Source organism: Primulina huaijiensis, chromosome 12 (assembly GCF_012295235.1).
Source record: "Primulina huaijiensis isolate GDHJ02 chromosome 12, ASM1229523v2, whole genome shotgun sequence".
NCBI lineage: Eukaryota > Viridiplantae > Streptophyta > Magnoliopsida > Lamiales > Gesneriaceae > Primulina > Primulina huaijiensis.
Window position 1 is genome coordinate 634,669 of NC_133317.1, and position 16,693 is coordinate 651,361.

Sequence of the window (16,693 nt, forward strand, 5' to 3'; positions counted from 1 at the left end):
TATATAAGAAAGGGTTTCACTTCAAAGGGAAATCCCATGTTGGAAATCCAATGAATCCCCAGCATCTTGTTATGGGAATGCCGCCACCCTGTCGACTGTTAATCTAGCATATATATAGACATTTTTTCTCCAATATACAATGAATCTTTTGTATGTAATGTAACAACATCATAAAAGGATATGTGTTCAATGTTATTGCATGGCATTCGCGGAAACAGTCAGTGTATTGAAACGTCTTGTATCATTTAATTTGTCACTTTCACTCGTCTTCGCATGTCTACGTTATGTGTTCAATTTTTTGGGCTTCAAATCTGATATTGCACTTATACCGGGCTTGTAGTCCAGTGGTCTCACCCCCTGTCGGAATAGCCGGTTTCCTCGGGTTCGATCCCTCCCCCGCGTGAGTTGTAATCAAAAAAAAATCTGATATTGCACTTTTTTGGTATTGTCTCTCATATATAACGTACTATTTTTGGTAAGAATAAATGTGGATAATAATTATTTTTATTGCAAGAAATTTGGCACAAGTCAAAGTAACATCCCCAAAATATCAATGATAAGTGCACGAATTCGAAAGTTAATAAAATATATAGATTTTGAGTGAGTGAAAATTAACAGTAGGGAAGAATGATAATTTGAATGTAAATGTTTTTAAATTCTATAAACGAAAAATGGTATTATAAAAAATTATCCAAATTATAACCATTCAATTTATAGCGTTAACGGAATTATGATCATATTAATTATAACCATATGCACATATATTAACATTGTAATTACAATATNTTTTATCAAAGAAGTTTATAACTAAAATTTTAGAACTAATAGAAATTTAATTTTAGAAGTTATTAAAATAAAGAGAATAAAATTTAATATATTTTTTAAAACAAGTTCTTTTCAAGTGTCAAAATTCAAGAAATTTGAAATTTATGTTTTTTTAAGATTTTTCTTTTGATTTCAAATTGTAAAAGTGAGTTAACCAGCAATTTAGAAAATATTACTACCTAAATCGGCAAAAAATGAAAAAAAACAAAAATTGAAGATGAAAATAAAGATTTGTATACAGAAATGTGGTTTGAAGGAGAAGAGAAATATGTAAAAAGCATGACTTGAAGGGAGATAGAAGACAGAGAGATAAATGATTAATAAGAAATTCATTCAAATCTTTGGGTTCAAACAAATAAATTTTTTGACATTTTATTATCCTACTTTATACTTTAATGAAAATTGAATATCTCTGAGTTTTTAAAAATCAAAATTCCTTTTTATCGTATATTGTTTTTCTTTATAACTAAAAGTATCGTGAGAGATCGAGGACTATTTAGATATATCATGATCAGAGACCAATCTTATTAATCATTTTAAAGAGAGTTATAATTTGAAATTGGTCACACGAAATATTATGGCCTCTTGCTTAATAAGAGAAAAGATATAAACGGATCTCCTAGTCACTTCTGGATAAATGTTTGAAGACAATATATACTTGCAACAAGACGAAAAACCACAATGCCAAATTAAACCAACTTTTCTACGCATTGTGAAAATTATTATGGCTTGGCTTGAATGATATCGAAGGAATCTAAAATGCATGACAAGTAAAGCAACCACTCAATGAACCTATTTGACGAGTTCTTCGAAATGATAATGCTTTGACAGAGGGGCTTTCAATCTGATGAGCCTGGTTCGTGATCACTGAGCTTCTCATATCCCGAACCTTCTTCTGTGAAGATCTCAGTTTGTTCATAATTTTGTCCATGGAAGATGATCTTTTTTTCTCCAATTTCATCTAGACAATGATCAAAAGTTAATTCATAGATGTATATGCCATTTTGCGATCCCAGTTATTTAAGTGGGTGAGAAATGAGAAAATATATATGTAGGGTTCTGTTTATATATTTTTTTCTCTTGCCAACGAATCAAACAAAAATTTCTAGTCATTACAAAATGATGCGTCGAGCTTTACGACAGCGAACGAGCGAGGGAAAATCTTGAAAGTACCTCTAGTTTCCTTATTGCAGCTTCAGCTTTTGCTTTTTGTAAAGTCTCCCACGCAGTAATTCTAGCTTCTTCCCTCTGAATTCTGAAAGTGGTAGCAACAATAAAATTACATATGTACTGAGAATCCTTTGCTATGATAGATATATTTATATGCATACTTGTAATTGTGACGAGTAAAAGAAAAGGGAATAGTTGAATTAAGTTACGTTGAAATACTCTTAGATGTCTCCATTGACACTTCCCAAGTAGCAGAGCCAAAGTTTACAGCTTTTCTTTTCCAGTCATTTATATAGCCACCGCCTCTCTCAGAATTCTTACTCTTATTCTTTTTGGCCCACCTTGTCATGGTGACTGGTTCATCAACCGGCACATCCCTGATCTCCAGTTTGGAGGCGTGCTTACTTTCAAACTCTACAAGGGGTAGAATAGAAGGAGTCGCAAGAGAGAAGGATGATTTCCTCTCGGATGAGGACTGGATACTACTCTCTGGACTCATTTGAGTGGCCATGTCCCGCCTCGAAATATCACGTGATATATTGTTGGCCGCATCTTCAAAACCATTGCATTTCTCATCTATAAGGATATATAGCATTATGTAAAGTGATAATGAATCAAATCAAATAATAACTTAACCACTTGGAAGGTAAGAGGATATACAAACCAAGGTTGGTCTTATGCTACAAGAGAAGAAACACCAGGCTGTGAACCACGTGTCTTTTGAAATATGCATTTCGAATGTACTTTTGTACAATCAGATGGCATGTCACACAGAAAACCCTTAGTAGCACAACCGAGAAAACAATTCTATACCTTGGTGTCTAGGCAATGATGATTGGCTTATCAATTCTGAACATCCATGTATGCTAATCGATCTCGCCATACAAGGCTCCGTCTCTATAAGAAAGTTCGCATTACCATAACAATCAGCAGTTCGAATCCACAAGCCATCGGCAGCCAACACTCCAGCCGAAAATGGTGAGTTTGCAATTAGCTTCACAGTATTCCCTCCTGCAGACATAGGTGCAGCAGGAGAAAATGTCTGATAGTAAGCAACACCCGGAGGCCCAAGTGGCCCACTCTTTGATCTGGGACGTCTCTGTGGCTGATGAGTTGAAGCCCTTATAGAACCATCTCCAGATACAGGACTAAAAATCCACCTTTCTGCATCTTCCCATTTCGAAGGCAAGGTCCTTCCATTATTGTAAGGCAACAATGCAGTATTTACAGTCCTCTTCTTCGCATTGGTGTGAGATGGAATCCTTTCAGAACTCCATCCTTTTTGAATCCTAATACTCGGGTGCCGGTAATTAGGTGTGCCAGGACTTGGGAATGCGCTGGTCCTTTGAGTTGCAGCTGATGGTTTTTTCATCGCACAAAACCGTGGTGAAGAGGAGTTCCCAGAATTACTCACAGAAATGTTGAGATCCGCAGAAGCAGTTCTGCGATCTGATTTGTTCAATGACCCTACGGATCTCAACATTATGTCTTGACATTCTGGTCAAATTAACCCACCAAGAAAGGAAAGGTTGCTAAATTAATGAGCACAAAAGGTGCATTCTTGATTTACTCTAAGAAACATAATGCACTGATCGTGATACCTTTGAGGGCTCGAGAGAACGAATTTCTTGCAGACACTATAGCCAGATTTTCATCCTCTGTAGTTTCTGCCTCACTGCTATCTAATATTTGAACTGAGTACACATCATATTTGAACAAAAAAGTAAGTATTTTGATCCGTGGTTGAAATTTTGCACCAATTCTTGTGACCATTCAACATACATCAGTGTGGTCAAAAGCCAGCTAATCTAGCGTCCAAACTCAAGCAAAAAAGGAAAACAGTACCTTTAGTCCTTCCTTTCCTACTGAGGTTAACAATATTCTTGTATGCTAGTTTCGGCTTGTTTGGATCTATATCTGGACCACTCAAATCCTCAGCCAATTCATGCCCTGCCAACTGCTGTTCCAAATCAAAGATTACAACTTTCCAGTTCATATATCGAACTAAAATGCTTAGATTCAAAATCCGCGTCTGAAAATTCAGTTCATAGATTCTTTAACTATTTCCTCAAACTACAACCAGTGAGTTTTCTGTTTCAGGTGTAAATTTCAACAACATTATCATTTTTCAAATGTTGACCAATTGGGAAAGAGAAAACCAGTTTTATTTATCGAACATGTGTGCATGAAAGGAGGGCAAACAAAATACATATCGAGGATCTAAACATAATCAAGGTAACAAGTTTCAAGTTCATTGAACAAACACGTATATTTCTTAAAATGCAAGTGGCAAAAACCTGAAATCGGGCAAAGGAAAAAGTAAGGAGAATCGGAGAAAATAATAAGCATTACTTGAGAAATTTCAGAGGCGGGAGAATCTTGATCAGGTGCATCAGATGTAAAAGAGCAGCGCTCGACACTACCAGAAGCAGATGAGAAGAGGCTGAAGTTTGATTCAGCATTAAAAATGAAAGAATTCGGGCTCACATCTCGGGCCCTGAAGCCCGATCCCGATTCTTCAATACCCGTCTCTGGCATTCTCAAGGAAAGTGCCAAGTCTGCAAATAATCCATGTTAATCACAAATATAAAAATCGGGTCTTTGTCACCTGTTTTTAGCTTATGGATTAATAAAGACGATGTTGTTTTTGACTTTGATGGGATTGAAGGAGGGCTGTGTCGTCTCCATCAAACATGATTGTCTGTAAACAAAAGTTTTTTATTGGGTTTAGATCTATTTTTCATGCTTCAAAAAAAAAAAAAATAGGGCGTGACTGGAAAAAAGTTTAACTGCATTGTGGAGGGTTCTTTGGCTTAGATTGCGGTAAAGTAAAATAAGGAAATGACAGAAAATGTTGAATTAAATAGGAATAATTATCCCTCTGGAAACTGTGACAGGAGCGATTCCATGTCCGTGCAACACAGACAACTCCACAAAAATAATCAATCTAATCATCATTGTATAAGTATTATTGATATTAATTTTTATTCAACGTTGACACCCGGGATAGCCTGGGTCATGAGTTGTGCCCGGGTCAGGGATATGGATTGTGCCCGGATCACGGACGACCCGAGACACTGGACGGATAGCTCAAGTTGGGGAGAATCTACGAGAAGGGTCACCAGAAGCCAAGCAGTTGAATGCCCGGGACGTCTTCTCCCCGGGCTATTGGGCGCCCGAGCTCTCATGCAAGCTTCCGAGAGACTTTCTGTCTGGACCATCTCGATATGAACATCACACTCAAGTGTACTAGCAGAATAGGGTGTGGGCGGATGTCTCATCTCTGACACTAAGTGGTTACAAAATCAGTCAGACTGGATGTGACTAGTACAAAATTTGACATGTCAGGATATATGGTACAATTAATTAGCCGCCCTACTATAATTAGTAAGTAGCACGAAGAACGAGGTCATCATTACTTCTCCTACTATAAATACCATGTTCCTTCTTTGCATTTATTCATCTATTGAGATATTGAAAACACTAGCATTCACTGCTCATGTTATTACTCTCTCATCCACACCAATATCATAACCATCACTTGGTTACATTTGTCTTTTGTTGAGTCATTCACTGACTTAAGCATCGGAGTGGCCACGCCGGACACCCCTCCGGCGCCCATTCACGAGTTCATCTCCTTGTCGGCAGGTCACAGGGAAAGCCATATCTCACACTGCTCCTATTCCCTTCATTATCTTGATAGCAGATCCGGTGGAACACCCGACCCGGCTCATCCATTTCATCCGGATTGCATCAGACGTCATAATGAAGTTTAAAATATGATGTTGTAGAATCCCATTAAACAGGATATGGTGGGAATACTGAAATTTGATGATTGAACATTCGCAATTGCTTTTGGTCCAAAGGAAAATTAAAGGGCAGGGGATCGGAAAAAGAAAAGTTGACCTTAATTATGCAAACCACGAGTAACTACAAAGTTTAAATCAAAGGGGAATGGATTCGTAGATTTTGTCCATTGAACATGGAAAAAAGGTACATATGATATAGTTTGCCTGCTGCAAATATATGCTGGTAAATTAAAATGGCCCCCCACCCAACAACCACTCTTTTACCATGCAAACTTCTAATTATACTGTGACTGTGTGGTGTAGCATTCACAAAATAGAAACAAATTTAATGCGATATTTAATATTCGCCAACTGCTATTTCGTCCCCTTCCTGCTATGTTTGATTTTATCTCAGATAATATCATATTGTATTTCACTGATTCCTCTTTATTTTTTGCAAATAAATGATTCGAAAACATTTTCCTCATCTTTCTCAATCGCATTTACGACCAATTATCTTGTCTGGAAGGGCAATTTAACAAACATCCAGACAAGGCTAGGTTTATGCCATTTTAGAAAAATAGACATAGACTTGAATTCCTACGTTCCCTTTTTATTACTAGAATGGCACCATACCAAGACGATAGTAGTACATGTTGGTCAATATTAGGTTAATGCAATATGTAACTAACCAAGTAATGTATCAGACTAAATCATATAATAAATTAAAAGAAGAGGATATTTTTTCAAGTTTGATTTTTGTAAAAAGATGTTGGACAGAATAGAAAGCTTGCACGCAATCAATAGATACAGTCTTCGAAAAGAGCGAAAGTGTGCGAGTAGAAAACAACATGAGAAGCAATTTTAGTTGCAGTGTTGGTATTCACATCTTTTAAATGTCACTCCTAACTCAAAAAAATTACGCTTTCTTGTCTTCTATATATATATATATGATTTCATATATATATATATAATGGGACAAAAAAGATACAGCTGTCTGATTTTTGTAAAAAAATATCATTCACATTTTTCAAGTGGAAAGATATCAAAATTATTATGCAAATAAAAAATGTATATACATGTACGGAAAAGCTAGAGTGCGCGCATTATTTAATTATTTAGGTGTGTTGTTGTTTAGTTGGTCAATGGGTAATTAAAGATATTAATTATTGTGTTTTAAAAAAGTGATATTAATGGTCCTTCAGAAAACCATATGTTATTCATCAAATTTTTAATAGTTATGTGTTTCTATTAGATTAACAAAAGTTGTATAATTAAATATATTAATTCTTTCAGAGTCTACAAGATAAAATGTGTCCACATGAAGATAAATATTAATGAAGTTAAAATTTATGATAAACTCAAATAATTTCTCTGAAAATTTTATATGATTGATCAATATGGAAATATGTCCTTACGCAGTCCAACCCAAAGCCCATGTAATTTTGTAGGGCAGGCACAGGTTGTAAGATTTATTGGGCTGAACAAATAATTTCTTTTTAAACGAACCGAGCTTGGATTGGACTTTTGATTATTCACGCGTCTAGGTTCTTCGTTGAGAACACTCGATTCTGTTCTCATAGATTCGGGGCATCAAGTGTTTGTAATGTTAGGGCAATAGAGTTCTGTTCATGTCCAACGAAATGAAAGTGAAATTGCTCTTTCCCGAACATAATGTCACATCTCGACTGAAGGATGTAGGTAGCAATTTGGAAGCTGGAATTGGATAAACTTGGTCTCACCATTTTTTTAACTACTAGTTCATTATTATCCTCCAATTCGTCATCTTCACTCATATGAATATATCTGCTCGACTTGAGCGCGGTTAATTCAGTTCCAGATTATTCTGGATGTCACATGGTGGGAAATTAGGCTGTGAACAGTTCATTATTAGCTAGAGCTAATATGGTGTACATTGCTCCGGAAACAGGCAAACAGGTCCATGTTGCTTGAAGAAGATCGGGTTAAAGCCGAAACAAGGACACTGGTAACTATGCCTACAAATCTTTAAGGTTGTTGGGTTACATTACATAGTTTTATGCACCTCACCATTTCTATGCACGAGACATGATATTTGTTGTTGCAAATGTTGGGGCATTGATTTGTATGTGCTTTGATGTGTATGAAAATATTCGATATTAAGCAGGGAAGAAAATTATTATTATAACAAGGATTGGAATGCTGTTGACTTTGTGCCATTAGTTCGTTTGATTGTACAAGTGCTCGATCGGGGTTTCAACTTGTTTTATTTTTCTCTAATTTTGTATTTCTTGGAGTACTGCTCTTTAAGCTAATCCAATAAATATCATCTAATCCATTAATTTTAGCTACATCTACGAACTTAGAGAATTCAAAGTTAGAAGATGATGTGCCTGATGAAGAAGATGATGGTCCACTGAGGAGAAAGCGAGCAAAGAAGGTTCCAGGCATGGAAAATCTTGACCAGTCTGGAATATATCAGAGTCATCCTCTGAAAGTTTCCCTGCACACCCATGATGACGAGGCTTCCAATTCAAACTTGGCAAAACTTATTACCTTGAAGTTCGAATACTTGATAAAGTGGAATGTCGTGTGTCTAGGAGTGGAGGATTCTGATGAAGTTCTTCCAAATAGTATATTGTGTAACTTGTTTCCTGATGACGCTGGTCTTGAGCTCCCTCAGCAGGTTTGATTGTGAGGTTGTGCATTACTGATGAACTTAATGCATGCTTCGTTAGCATTGAAGTGATCAGTTTCAATGTTTGCAGTCAGCCAAGCTCTGCATTGGAAATTCTTGTTCATTTGATGGAAGGAGAACTTTACGACCATACAAATGGGCTCAGCATTTGGCAGGCATTGATTTTAGGTGTCTCCACTGGTTTCAGTTTCTGAAGATCCAAATATGGAAACTGCTAAGCACTCTTCCACTCTTCCATTTTATCGGGTCTGTCATTGTATCGTCAGCGGAATAGGGTTGAGACAGTTGTGCAAAGGATTCGTGCTCGGAAAAAGTCGCAGCTGGCTCTTGAGTGAGTCGCTGCCCAGAATGTTTATTGTAGCAATGCATCTTTAAAAACGATAGATCTTTAGGGCTATGAAAAGAATAAGTTGAAACTGATTGCGCTCTCTGTACCATTTGTAGTGTTGGAATCTGTTTTTGTAGTGTTGGAATCTGTTTTGATATCATATAGCATATATAGATATTTTGGGTCTCTTCTGAATTTGAATTTGACTTTCCTCTGTATTCTGGCATTTCAGCTACGAAGTGTCTTTTGGAGATATCTAGTCTTTGTGTTCTCACTTTGATTAATATCTTGAATAGTTCTACTCTCCTGTATCATGGCTTGGTTAATGTTTGTTTAAAGCTGGAAATCTTGGTTGACTTATAGGTAGTTACTTGGTTCACTAATTAAGCGTAATTGGCCAACTTTGACCTGTGAAAATGTTCCATGGGCCTCACACCCCACGTTGCAACTTGCATGGCTGGTTATCCTTGGCTTTTGCATGTGCGGGGTAAATTCATATAATTTTCTCGTCTCGATTTTGAATTTTCTAACATGATTTTTTGAGCTTTGTTATACTCAGATTACAAATCTCGTTTAGGAACTCTGGAGAAATCTCAGTGAAATAAAAAAAAAAAATCTAGATATGGGGTAACTTGTTCTATTTTTGTATNCCACGAGCAGCCTGTTGAGTCAACAAAAAAATAGTAAAATTTTTTATCCGCCTAATTTTTTCAGGTTCCGGAATCAATTTTCCTTCGAAAATTTCAGTAACATATTTAACTACAAAAAACATTGATTTTATTTTTCCACAAGAACATTTTAAAAGGCCGGGACCCAGATTCCTGGAGTTATATTGGACTCAAACTACTATAGAGACGAGCCCAATCACATTTATTCTAGAATTAGCTCTCCCAACACAGTCTCCTCCATGCATATGAGTCGCTTGAATCTTAATTTACAACAAATGATACAAGAGTATTTGGCACAAATCTCAAGTGATGCGACCAACTCTAAGACACCCATCAAGTCATAGACAACAAAAATTTCTGGCCAAAACAGACTAGCCAAGAAGAACTAGTTTACCTTCTCAGTTACGTCTGCGCTTTCTAAAATGCCTGAGAATAAAACTGTCAGCGTATAGAGGAAAATTTGTCTGGATCAAACCCTTTAAGCATTTCCAATAGGAGAAATCCACCAATTCTCCATCTTTACGGACTAGGAATAAACATCTCGAGCCCTCAAAATTAGGATGGTACCCAATCTATCAAGTGCACACAAGAAACAAAGGGTATATTAGGTTATGTATTTTCGAAAAATATTTCCTGAAAATGTATTCTCAGAAAAATGAAACCAGGAACATGATCTATGGTTGGCTGTAAATTTTAAAGGATTTTGTGTTTCCGAGAATTCCATGAAACACAAACTCACACTGTAAAATTTTCTTACCCTTTATTTTCATGTAATAGAGCCATCTTTTATTCTAGTACCATGAAAAATGTACAGTCAAAACAGAACAAACTTTTAGATTCCTTTTATCCTAGTGCCATGAATAAAATAAATACCATTTTATTTCTGCATACAATCTAATAAGCGCATATCTATCACACATTAAAAGTTATTTTCACACTAGTTATCAATACTCAATGTTCCAAGAGATAACCATACTTTTTCCAGAGTTGTTTTAGTTTCCATCAAAACGACAATTTTATTTAATAACCCAAGGATATTCCAGTATATTTTCTTAGTTATAATGTTTCACGTATTCTTCAATATCTTTAGTTTACATCAAACACTTCTTTTCAATATACATATACATATTGTTAGCTGAAATACTAAATACTTAATTCAATATTTCCAAGACGATAGTTAAAAGTCCTCACTTCTGTTCAAAACGGTATTAATCCCCCGTTACTTTCAACAATCTACCATGGAATAAGAATCCATTTAATGTTATGAGCGCGTGTGTGTACGCACACGATACATGTGTGTGTGTGTGTGTATGTGTGTGTGTGTGTGTGAGAGAGAGAGAGAGAGAGAGAGAGAGAGAGAGAGAGAGAGAGACCGTGATGTAATCAACTCCACATCCAATCTTCTCTCTATACTCAGGGTGATATGCAAGTAACCTCTCAAGAATTATTTTCTCGTGTTCTGGACTCAATCTATCTCCACTTTCATATCTGCAGAGGAGACAAAGTATATGTGTTTGGTCAATACGAATGTAATAAGCACTAAAACCGGTGTGCTGATGCCCTGGAAGACAATCAAGTGTAAAGCTTAAAACCTTGATCTTTTAATAATACACACATAATAGTTGCATACACATAAACAGTGTGTGGTAGAAGCAAGGGATATTATTGGAGTTGGGACTGAAATGGTTACCTGGATAGTATTTGAGATATATTACAAATTACGAACGGATATAAATTGACATGTAAATCGAAATCAAGAATCAGACTTCACCATCTTACGAATTGGAAATGGAAATTAATTGTGAGCATCAAGTCTTGAATAATATCATGCTAAGCATAAACATCATCACATTTGTCATCCTCAATGGACACAATAACTGGAAACAATTGGACCGGTTTCGAATACAATTTTTTTCCCTTGAATGATATTTAGATATTTACTATCCATCTTCTAGCCTATCAATTGTAGAATTCATATCCGTTAAACCTATACTCCTACATGTTCAAGCATCAACTTGGCCATCCAACATCTCTCAGTTGCAATAACTTCACAATTAAACTAGTATGCAACCTTCGTCCATATTCAAAACGAGTAACTTATTCATATGAAGAGCCTTGATGTTTAATAAGACAATTACAGCATCCGAATGGGAAAAGGGCGTAATCACTGAAACATCCAAATGCCGACCATTTTGTCTTTCCCTATCCTTCCTCATTCTTGCAATAATTTAGATAAATTAATAAAATTTAGTAAACATATGAGCAATCACGTACAAAAATTGCTAAATTTAAAGGAACTGGAACGCAATCCATAAAATATAAAAGATTGCGAAAAAAGAGAGAGGAAAGAGCTTACTTTCCAGAATGCAGGATCATTCTCACAAAGCCCACCAGCGGCACGGTATCCTCCAAAATCTGGTCCTCCCAATCCACCCAGGTATCACCACCTCCGCTACCCACTTTCCCACCTACTTTCTCCGGAATTTCATCAGCAGAGTGTGACACAGCAGGCTTCCTCAGAAAATCCGACCCATATGCTGCCGTCTCCTCACCGCTCCGGACCGCCCCACCTCCGGCCGACCCGGCCTTTATCGTAAAACTAATACGCAATCTTGGACTATTGAATGGAAGAGATAACAAAAATGGTGATGCAATTAGGTTCTGTGAGATGGATTTTCTTCGAAAGGCACCGATTGGTGGGGAATTCGAAAAGGGAATTAAAGCCATTTTGATGATGAAGTAAAGAGGAAAAGAATTATTTTACTGTTTCACTACATATACTTGACATTTTGTTCATCGGTTGCGGTACTGCGTGTAGAGCTTAGGACGAGTGGAAGGTAAAAAGAGGATGCCCTTTGGCGGGCGGATTTTGGATAACGGGTCACGGGTCACGGGTCTGGCATTTCACATAACCAACCGGATTGACGCTTGATTGTGGTCCAAAGACTCAACACAAAGGCCCATTTTACGTGGTAGTGCCTAATAAAAGGCCCATTTAATATAAAATAAATATCTAAATTAAATTTACACTCTCTTTGCGTAAGCGCCTGTAGCTCAGTGGATAGAGCGTCTGTTTCCTAAGCAGAAAGTCGTAGGTTCGACCCCTACCTGGCGCGCGGTATTTTTTTCAAGATCAATTTTTCTCCTTTTTTTATTTTAACATTACTTGTTAGTTAAATCGAATGAATTTGAATTCAAAAATCATAATTTCGTTCAAACTAATCAGAAAGTGGATTACGTGAGGCGATTTTCATGGAATAAGAAGTCAAGTCTCCTTCCTGTATGTAAATCTTCTCTTTTCTTTAGCTTTATCGAGCCCATTTATGTTCTCTTTTTGTGGGGCTCTATATCTTTTTGCAATTTTGTCGCAAAATTATTTACAAAATTAATGAACTTTCACTGTTCAATTGATAGATCTCTCGATCGTTCGTAGTGTTTGCTATTATCTTGTTTAAATTTTCTATATATTCTAATTGAGTCTAATTTTTGATAAACTACTTAATGATATGCATTTGCGAGCGATAACATCTCCTTAAAAAATTAGCGTGTCAAATTTCCAGTCTACACAAGTTAACATGCACGACTTTGAAGCAAGAAAAGTGTCGAGTTCTTCCAAAAGAATTACCACTTTTATCAGATGAACTTTTTTTTTTGTTTATAAGTTTTTGCATTTAGGAATATTTTATATACACGTTGTTTATTGAAAACCACGAAAGCCATGTGTGATCTCCCAAAAACACATTCCAGATAATCATCGGGCTAACCATTTAAACTAAATTTTGATAGTTCGTAATAGACTTGTTTAAATTCATGCAAACTCTACCTGAGAAATTGTTGGTAAAAAGAATCAAACAGAAATTCAAATACTATTTAATTAGACAAGGTAAATTTTGTACATACATATAGCCAATTAACTATTTCACATGTATTGTTTCTTCAGCAGCAACGGATTTCTTGCAATGAGCAATTGCGGCCTGTAATTCTTCCATGGTACTGTCTCTTGCAGTAGGAGTAACAGTTCCACTTGCCACCAAAAGGCCACTATTTGTAGGACAATTCCTCATTGAAGCTGGTGCTGAGAATTCTCCTCTCCTCCCTCTCAGTTCCTTCTTGTTTCTTACACGGAAATTCCCCGAAAATGACGAATAAGTTTGACCGTGGAAATGAGGATTCATTCTCCTGTTTCTTAAAGAAAGAAATGGATTTATGAATCTCATGTACCTTTTCACGACAGTACTTAAGTTGAACTTGAACTTTCTCTTCTGTTTTCGATCTGTTTCTTGTCTACCCTTGTCCTGTTTTTCTTCACACCCCTTTCTCCATCTCGAAACCCCGAAGAAAGAGAAGGATATCGGTTTCCTAGGTCTCCCTTCTTCTTTCAAGACACTGCTGCAACTTTCTTGGCAAGTGGGATTAATATGATCAATGCTGATGTATTCTTGCTGGTCGGTATAAGTATTGGACCTCGAGTTATATTCTCCGGAAAGTTCTTCAATTGGGAGGGTGAAACTGTCGAATGAATCGGTGGAGGAGCGGGGGTAGACAGGGTGATTAGAGAGGTAGTGCAAAGGAAGTAAATGCCCATAGAAGAAAATTTTGTCTGCAGGCGATAAGTCGATGGCAAATGAAGTGTTGGGTTTGTTTTGATCGGGAACTTCCGACTGCGGATGGAGGGAGGTTGTGAAGGAGAATTCATGGTTGGGAGAGGATGTTGGTGACAGTGGATTGAATTTGGATCCATTAGGGCTCTCTTCTTCTGTATTTCTTTCGATTTGAGACTGTATTTCCATTGCTATCTGTGCTGCCTTTATGGTCACAAACAGTAGCAAGTTTTGTAAGAGGGAGAGGATAACGATATGTTTGTATGTGGGAAGAGGGTTGGCGTGTACGAGCGAATTCTTTTGTATCTCAAAAACTAGTCAGTGTTTTCTTCGTTTTTTGCTGGAGTTGCATCTCTCGTTGACTTGGTTTGTGTTTTTCTCTTGAGCTTTTATTAGTAGTAATTTTTTTTTCTTCAATTCATATATAGTTATAGTTGCTCTTTGCAATGTATGTACAACATTTGTTCATTGTGTATATTTTTCTCGTCACCATCTTTGTGTTTGCGGTCTTTCAAGTTGTTGTAAGCAGTCATCGTTAATGTGCAGCTATCATTACATATTTTTGGTATAATTACTATATGAAATGAAATTTCATTATTTCCATTATTAAATAAATAAATGAAATTTGAGTCATTGTTTTCTACTTGTTGGATGAAATTGTTCACTGGCACTCGGCTTAATATTGTAGCACTATCTTCAAATAATGTTAGTCTTGAAAAATGTTCATTTTCTTGGACTGATCACAATGTCGTCACTAATCCATATTTATACATTGTTAATACAGTTATTTAGTGGATTTTTATTTGAATTATATGCTAATTATTTGTTAGAAATCATATTTATTGTAATGTCTACACTCTTTGGATAAATATCTTTATAGCTCTCAAACAATTGTTGTATATCTATTAGTGTGGTTTTATCTTATTTTTCACCTTTGATATTATTTTTTCAAAACAATAGATAATATCTTGCATCTTTAATATAAGAAATTCAAATTTAAATTTAATTTGAAATTTTATCATTGAATGTTTATATAATATAATTGTGAATTAATAAAAATATGTCCATGATATTATTCCTGTATTGATATTATCTTTGTTGTTTTCTATCAGCATGCATATGCAACTATTTTTTCATAATTTCAAACTTAGTATACTTTGCTAATTGATCTTCTTCTCTTTTTGATAATTTGACCTTCGAATATATTGAATTTTCTGATTTTCTTTGTTACGTTTTGCTTTATGAGATACGCAAATTCATTATTCAAATTTATGATCATCCCTTAGTTTTTTGAGATTATATTATTGAACATTTTTTATTTTCTTCTTATATATTTTTTAAACTTTAACGATTATATGAGAGGAAAACTTGACTTTTAATTTATAATCTTCAGCCTCAAATGGTCGAGGATATCCCATGTGATAAAGAATGTGGGCTCGCACGGAAACCCTCCAGCTCGATGAAGTGCCAATTGTTTAAAATTATTTCTTAAAAATTTCGAGCGATCAATTATTATTATTATTTTGCCCAAAACAACTTTTTTGTATATTAAAAAATATTTAAATTAAAGGATTATATATAATCCAAAAAATTAATAATAAATTGAAAATATTTAAATTAAAGGATTATATATAATCCAAAAAATTAATAATAAATTGAAAATATTTAAATTAAAGGATTATATATAATCCAAAAAATTAATAATAAATTGAAAATATTTAAATTAAAGGATTATATATAATCCAAAAAATTAATAATAAATCGAAAAGTTTTAGAAAAATTATAAGAAGTTTATAAAATATATTAGTAGTTTATACATAAGTTCGACTCCAACCCCTCAAAAATTTCGTGCTCGAATTCAAATATAACAAACGATTAACATTCAACGTGATCTTATTAGTTTGAACTTGAATCTCAACTGAGAACGTTGGAGTATGAAAAACATGTATACGATAGTAGATATCTAGTTGAAATTGGTAGGATACACACAGGTGTAGGCAGTGGTCCAATAATCCATGGTAACATGAAAACTCATTGTTTGCTAAGTTACATCTCAATCATAGAGGCATTATTTAGATAACAGAGTCATGTTTCTCCGCTCAGCCACTCGAAATATACACTATTATTATTAGTATAATTCAATGATAAAAGAATGGGAAAAAATGCGATTGCAAAGTTTGTCTTATGTCAAGTTTCTTGATGGCATCTGTCCTTGCACTTTTTTGCCTTAAGGGCAATAAAAATAGAAAGAAACACGAATTCTAGCGGATGATAAAAAGATATGTCCATTGATAAAAGATTAGCCACCATTAGTTATCAACTAAAATATGTAAATTTGGGGAGACTTGAAACTAAGAAAATGATTCACTCATGTAAGCAGATTAGCAGAATCATGAAGCGATAAAACGTATCTTGAGACAGCGATTTTCATGCATATGATGGTCGACATTTGAATTTTTTTCAATTTACCAAAAAACATATAAAAAAACAAAAGGTGCAAACTGCAAGGATCCTGATACTAAAAGACAAACAAACCAATCTTGTTAAAAGGAAAAAAACCTAAAAAACCACTCACATAAGGCATTGAATTAAACAATTTTTTCAAGAAAGTGAAAGTAAGATTAAAGAAAAGTGAG

At 35.3% G+C, this 16,693-nt stretch overlaps 3 protein-coding genes, 1 long non-coding RNA gene and 1 other non-coding gene across 6 annotated transcripts; 2 read left to right on the top strand and 3 right to left on the bottom strand.

Annotated features, from left to right (window-relative positions):
• Nucleotides 1-1,426: 1,426 nt before the first annotated feature.
• On the bottom strand, nt 1,427-4,890 carry LOC140989521 (uncharacterized). Of its 2 annotated transcripts, none has more exons than XM_073458730.1 (7): nt 4,348-4,890; nt 3,841-3,955; nt 3,597-3,689; nt 2,809-3,492; nt 2,205-2,571; nt 1,999-2,080; nt 1,427-1,786 (listed from the first exon to the last, which is right to left on the bottom strand). In XM_073458730.1, the coding sequence occupies exons 1-7, from the start codon at nt 4,531-4,533 to the stop codon at nt 1,580-1,582; spliced, it is 1,734 nt and encodes a 577-aa protein (XP_073314831.1). In that variant the 5' UTR covers nt 4,534-4,890; the 3' UTR covers nt 1,427-1,579. The 2 variants fall into 2 exon arrangements, with proteins under 2 accessions (XP_073314831.1, XP_073314832.1); XM_073458731.1 differs by having other exon boundaries at nt 1,428-1,786; nt 3,841-3,952; nt 4,348-4,889.
• A 2,698-nt stretch (nt 4,891-7,588) lies between these two features.
• On the top strand, nt 7,589-9,251 carry LOC140989292 (uncharacterized). The gene is made up of 3 exons (XR_012177470.1): nt 7,589-8,448; nt 8,531-8,791; nt 9,152-9,251. It is a non-coding gene; the product is annotated as an uncharacterized lncRNA (long non-coding RNA).
• Nucleotides 9,252-9,542: 291 nt separating this feature from the next.
• LOC140989365 (protein DCL, chloroplastic-like) lies at nt 9,543-12,327 on the bottom strand. Its single transcript, XM_073458566.1, has 3 exons — nt 11,813-12,327; nt 10,830-10,944; nt 9,543-10,028 (listed from the first exon to the last, which is right to left on the bottom strand). The coding sequence occupies exons 1-3, from the start codon at nt 12,181-12,183 to the stop codon at nt 9,855-9,857; spliced, it is 660 nt and encodes a 219-aa protein (XP_073314667.1). The 5' UTR covers nt 12,184-12,327; the 3' UTR covers nt 9,543-9,854.
• Nucleotides 12,328-12,499: 172 nt separating this feature from the next.
• TRNAR-CCU (transfer RNA arginine (anticodon CCU)) lies at nt 12,500-12,572 on the top strand. Its single transcript has one exon. It is a non-coding gene; the product is annotated as a tRNA-Arg (tRNA).
• Nucleotides 12,573-13,317: 745 nt separating this feature from the next.
• LOC140990639 (BRI1 kinase inhibitor 1-like) lies at nt 13,318-14,375 on the bottom strand. The gene has a single exon (XM_073460432.1). The coding sequence runs from the start codon at nt 14,244-14,246 to the stop codon at nt 13,371-13,373; it is 876 nt and encodes a 291-aa protein (XP_073316533.1). The 5' UTR covers nt 14,247-14,375; the 3' UTR covers nt 13,318-13,370.
• Nucleotides 14,376-16,693: the final 2,318 nt, after the last annotated feature.

What these genes read in the sequence shown, in the direction of transcription:
- LOC140990639 (XM_073460432.1), bottom strand. Translation starts at nt 14,246, where the DNA reads ATGGAAATACAGTCTCAAATCGAAAGAAATACAGAAGAAGAGAGCCCT.
- LOC140989365 (XM_073458566.1), bottom strand. Translation starts at nt 12,183, where the DNA reads ATGGCTTTAATTCCCTTTTCGAATTCCCCACCAATCGGTGCCTTTCGA. An exon ending in ATGATCCTGCATTCTGGAAA is followed by an intron (nt 10,945 to 11,812) that starts GTAAGCTCTTTC and finishes TCTCCTCTGCAG; the next exon opens with ATATGAAAGTGGAGATAGAT. An exon ending in GTGGAGTTGATTACATCACG is followed by an intron (nt 10,029 to 10,829) that starts GTCTCTCTCTCT and finishes TGCACTTGATAG; the next exon opens with ATTGGGTACCATCCTAATTT.
- LOC140989521 (XM_073458730.1), bottom strand. Translation starts at nt 4,533, where the DNA reads ATGCCAGAGACGGGTATTGAAGAATCGGGATCGGGCTTCAGGGCCCGA. An exon ending in CCGCCTCTGAAATTTCTCAA is followed by an intron (nt 3,956 to 4,347) that starts GTAATGCTTATT and finishes GATTTGGAACAG; the next exon opens with CAGTTGGCAGGGCATGAATT. An exon ending in ACATCTAAGAGTATTTCAAC is followed by an intron (nt 2,081 to 2,204) that starts GTAACTTAATTC and finishes TACCACTTTCAG; the next exon opens with AATTCAGAGGGAAGAAGCTA.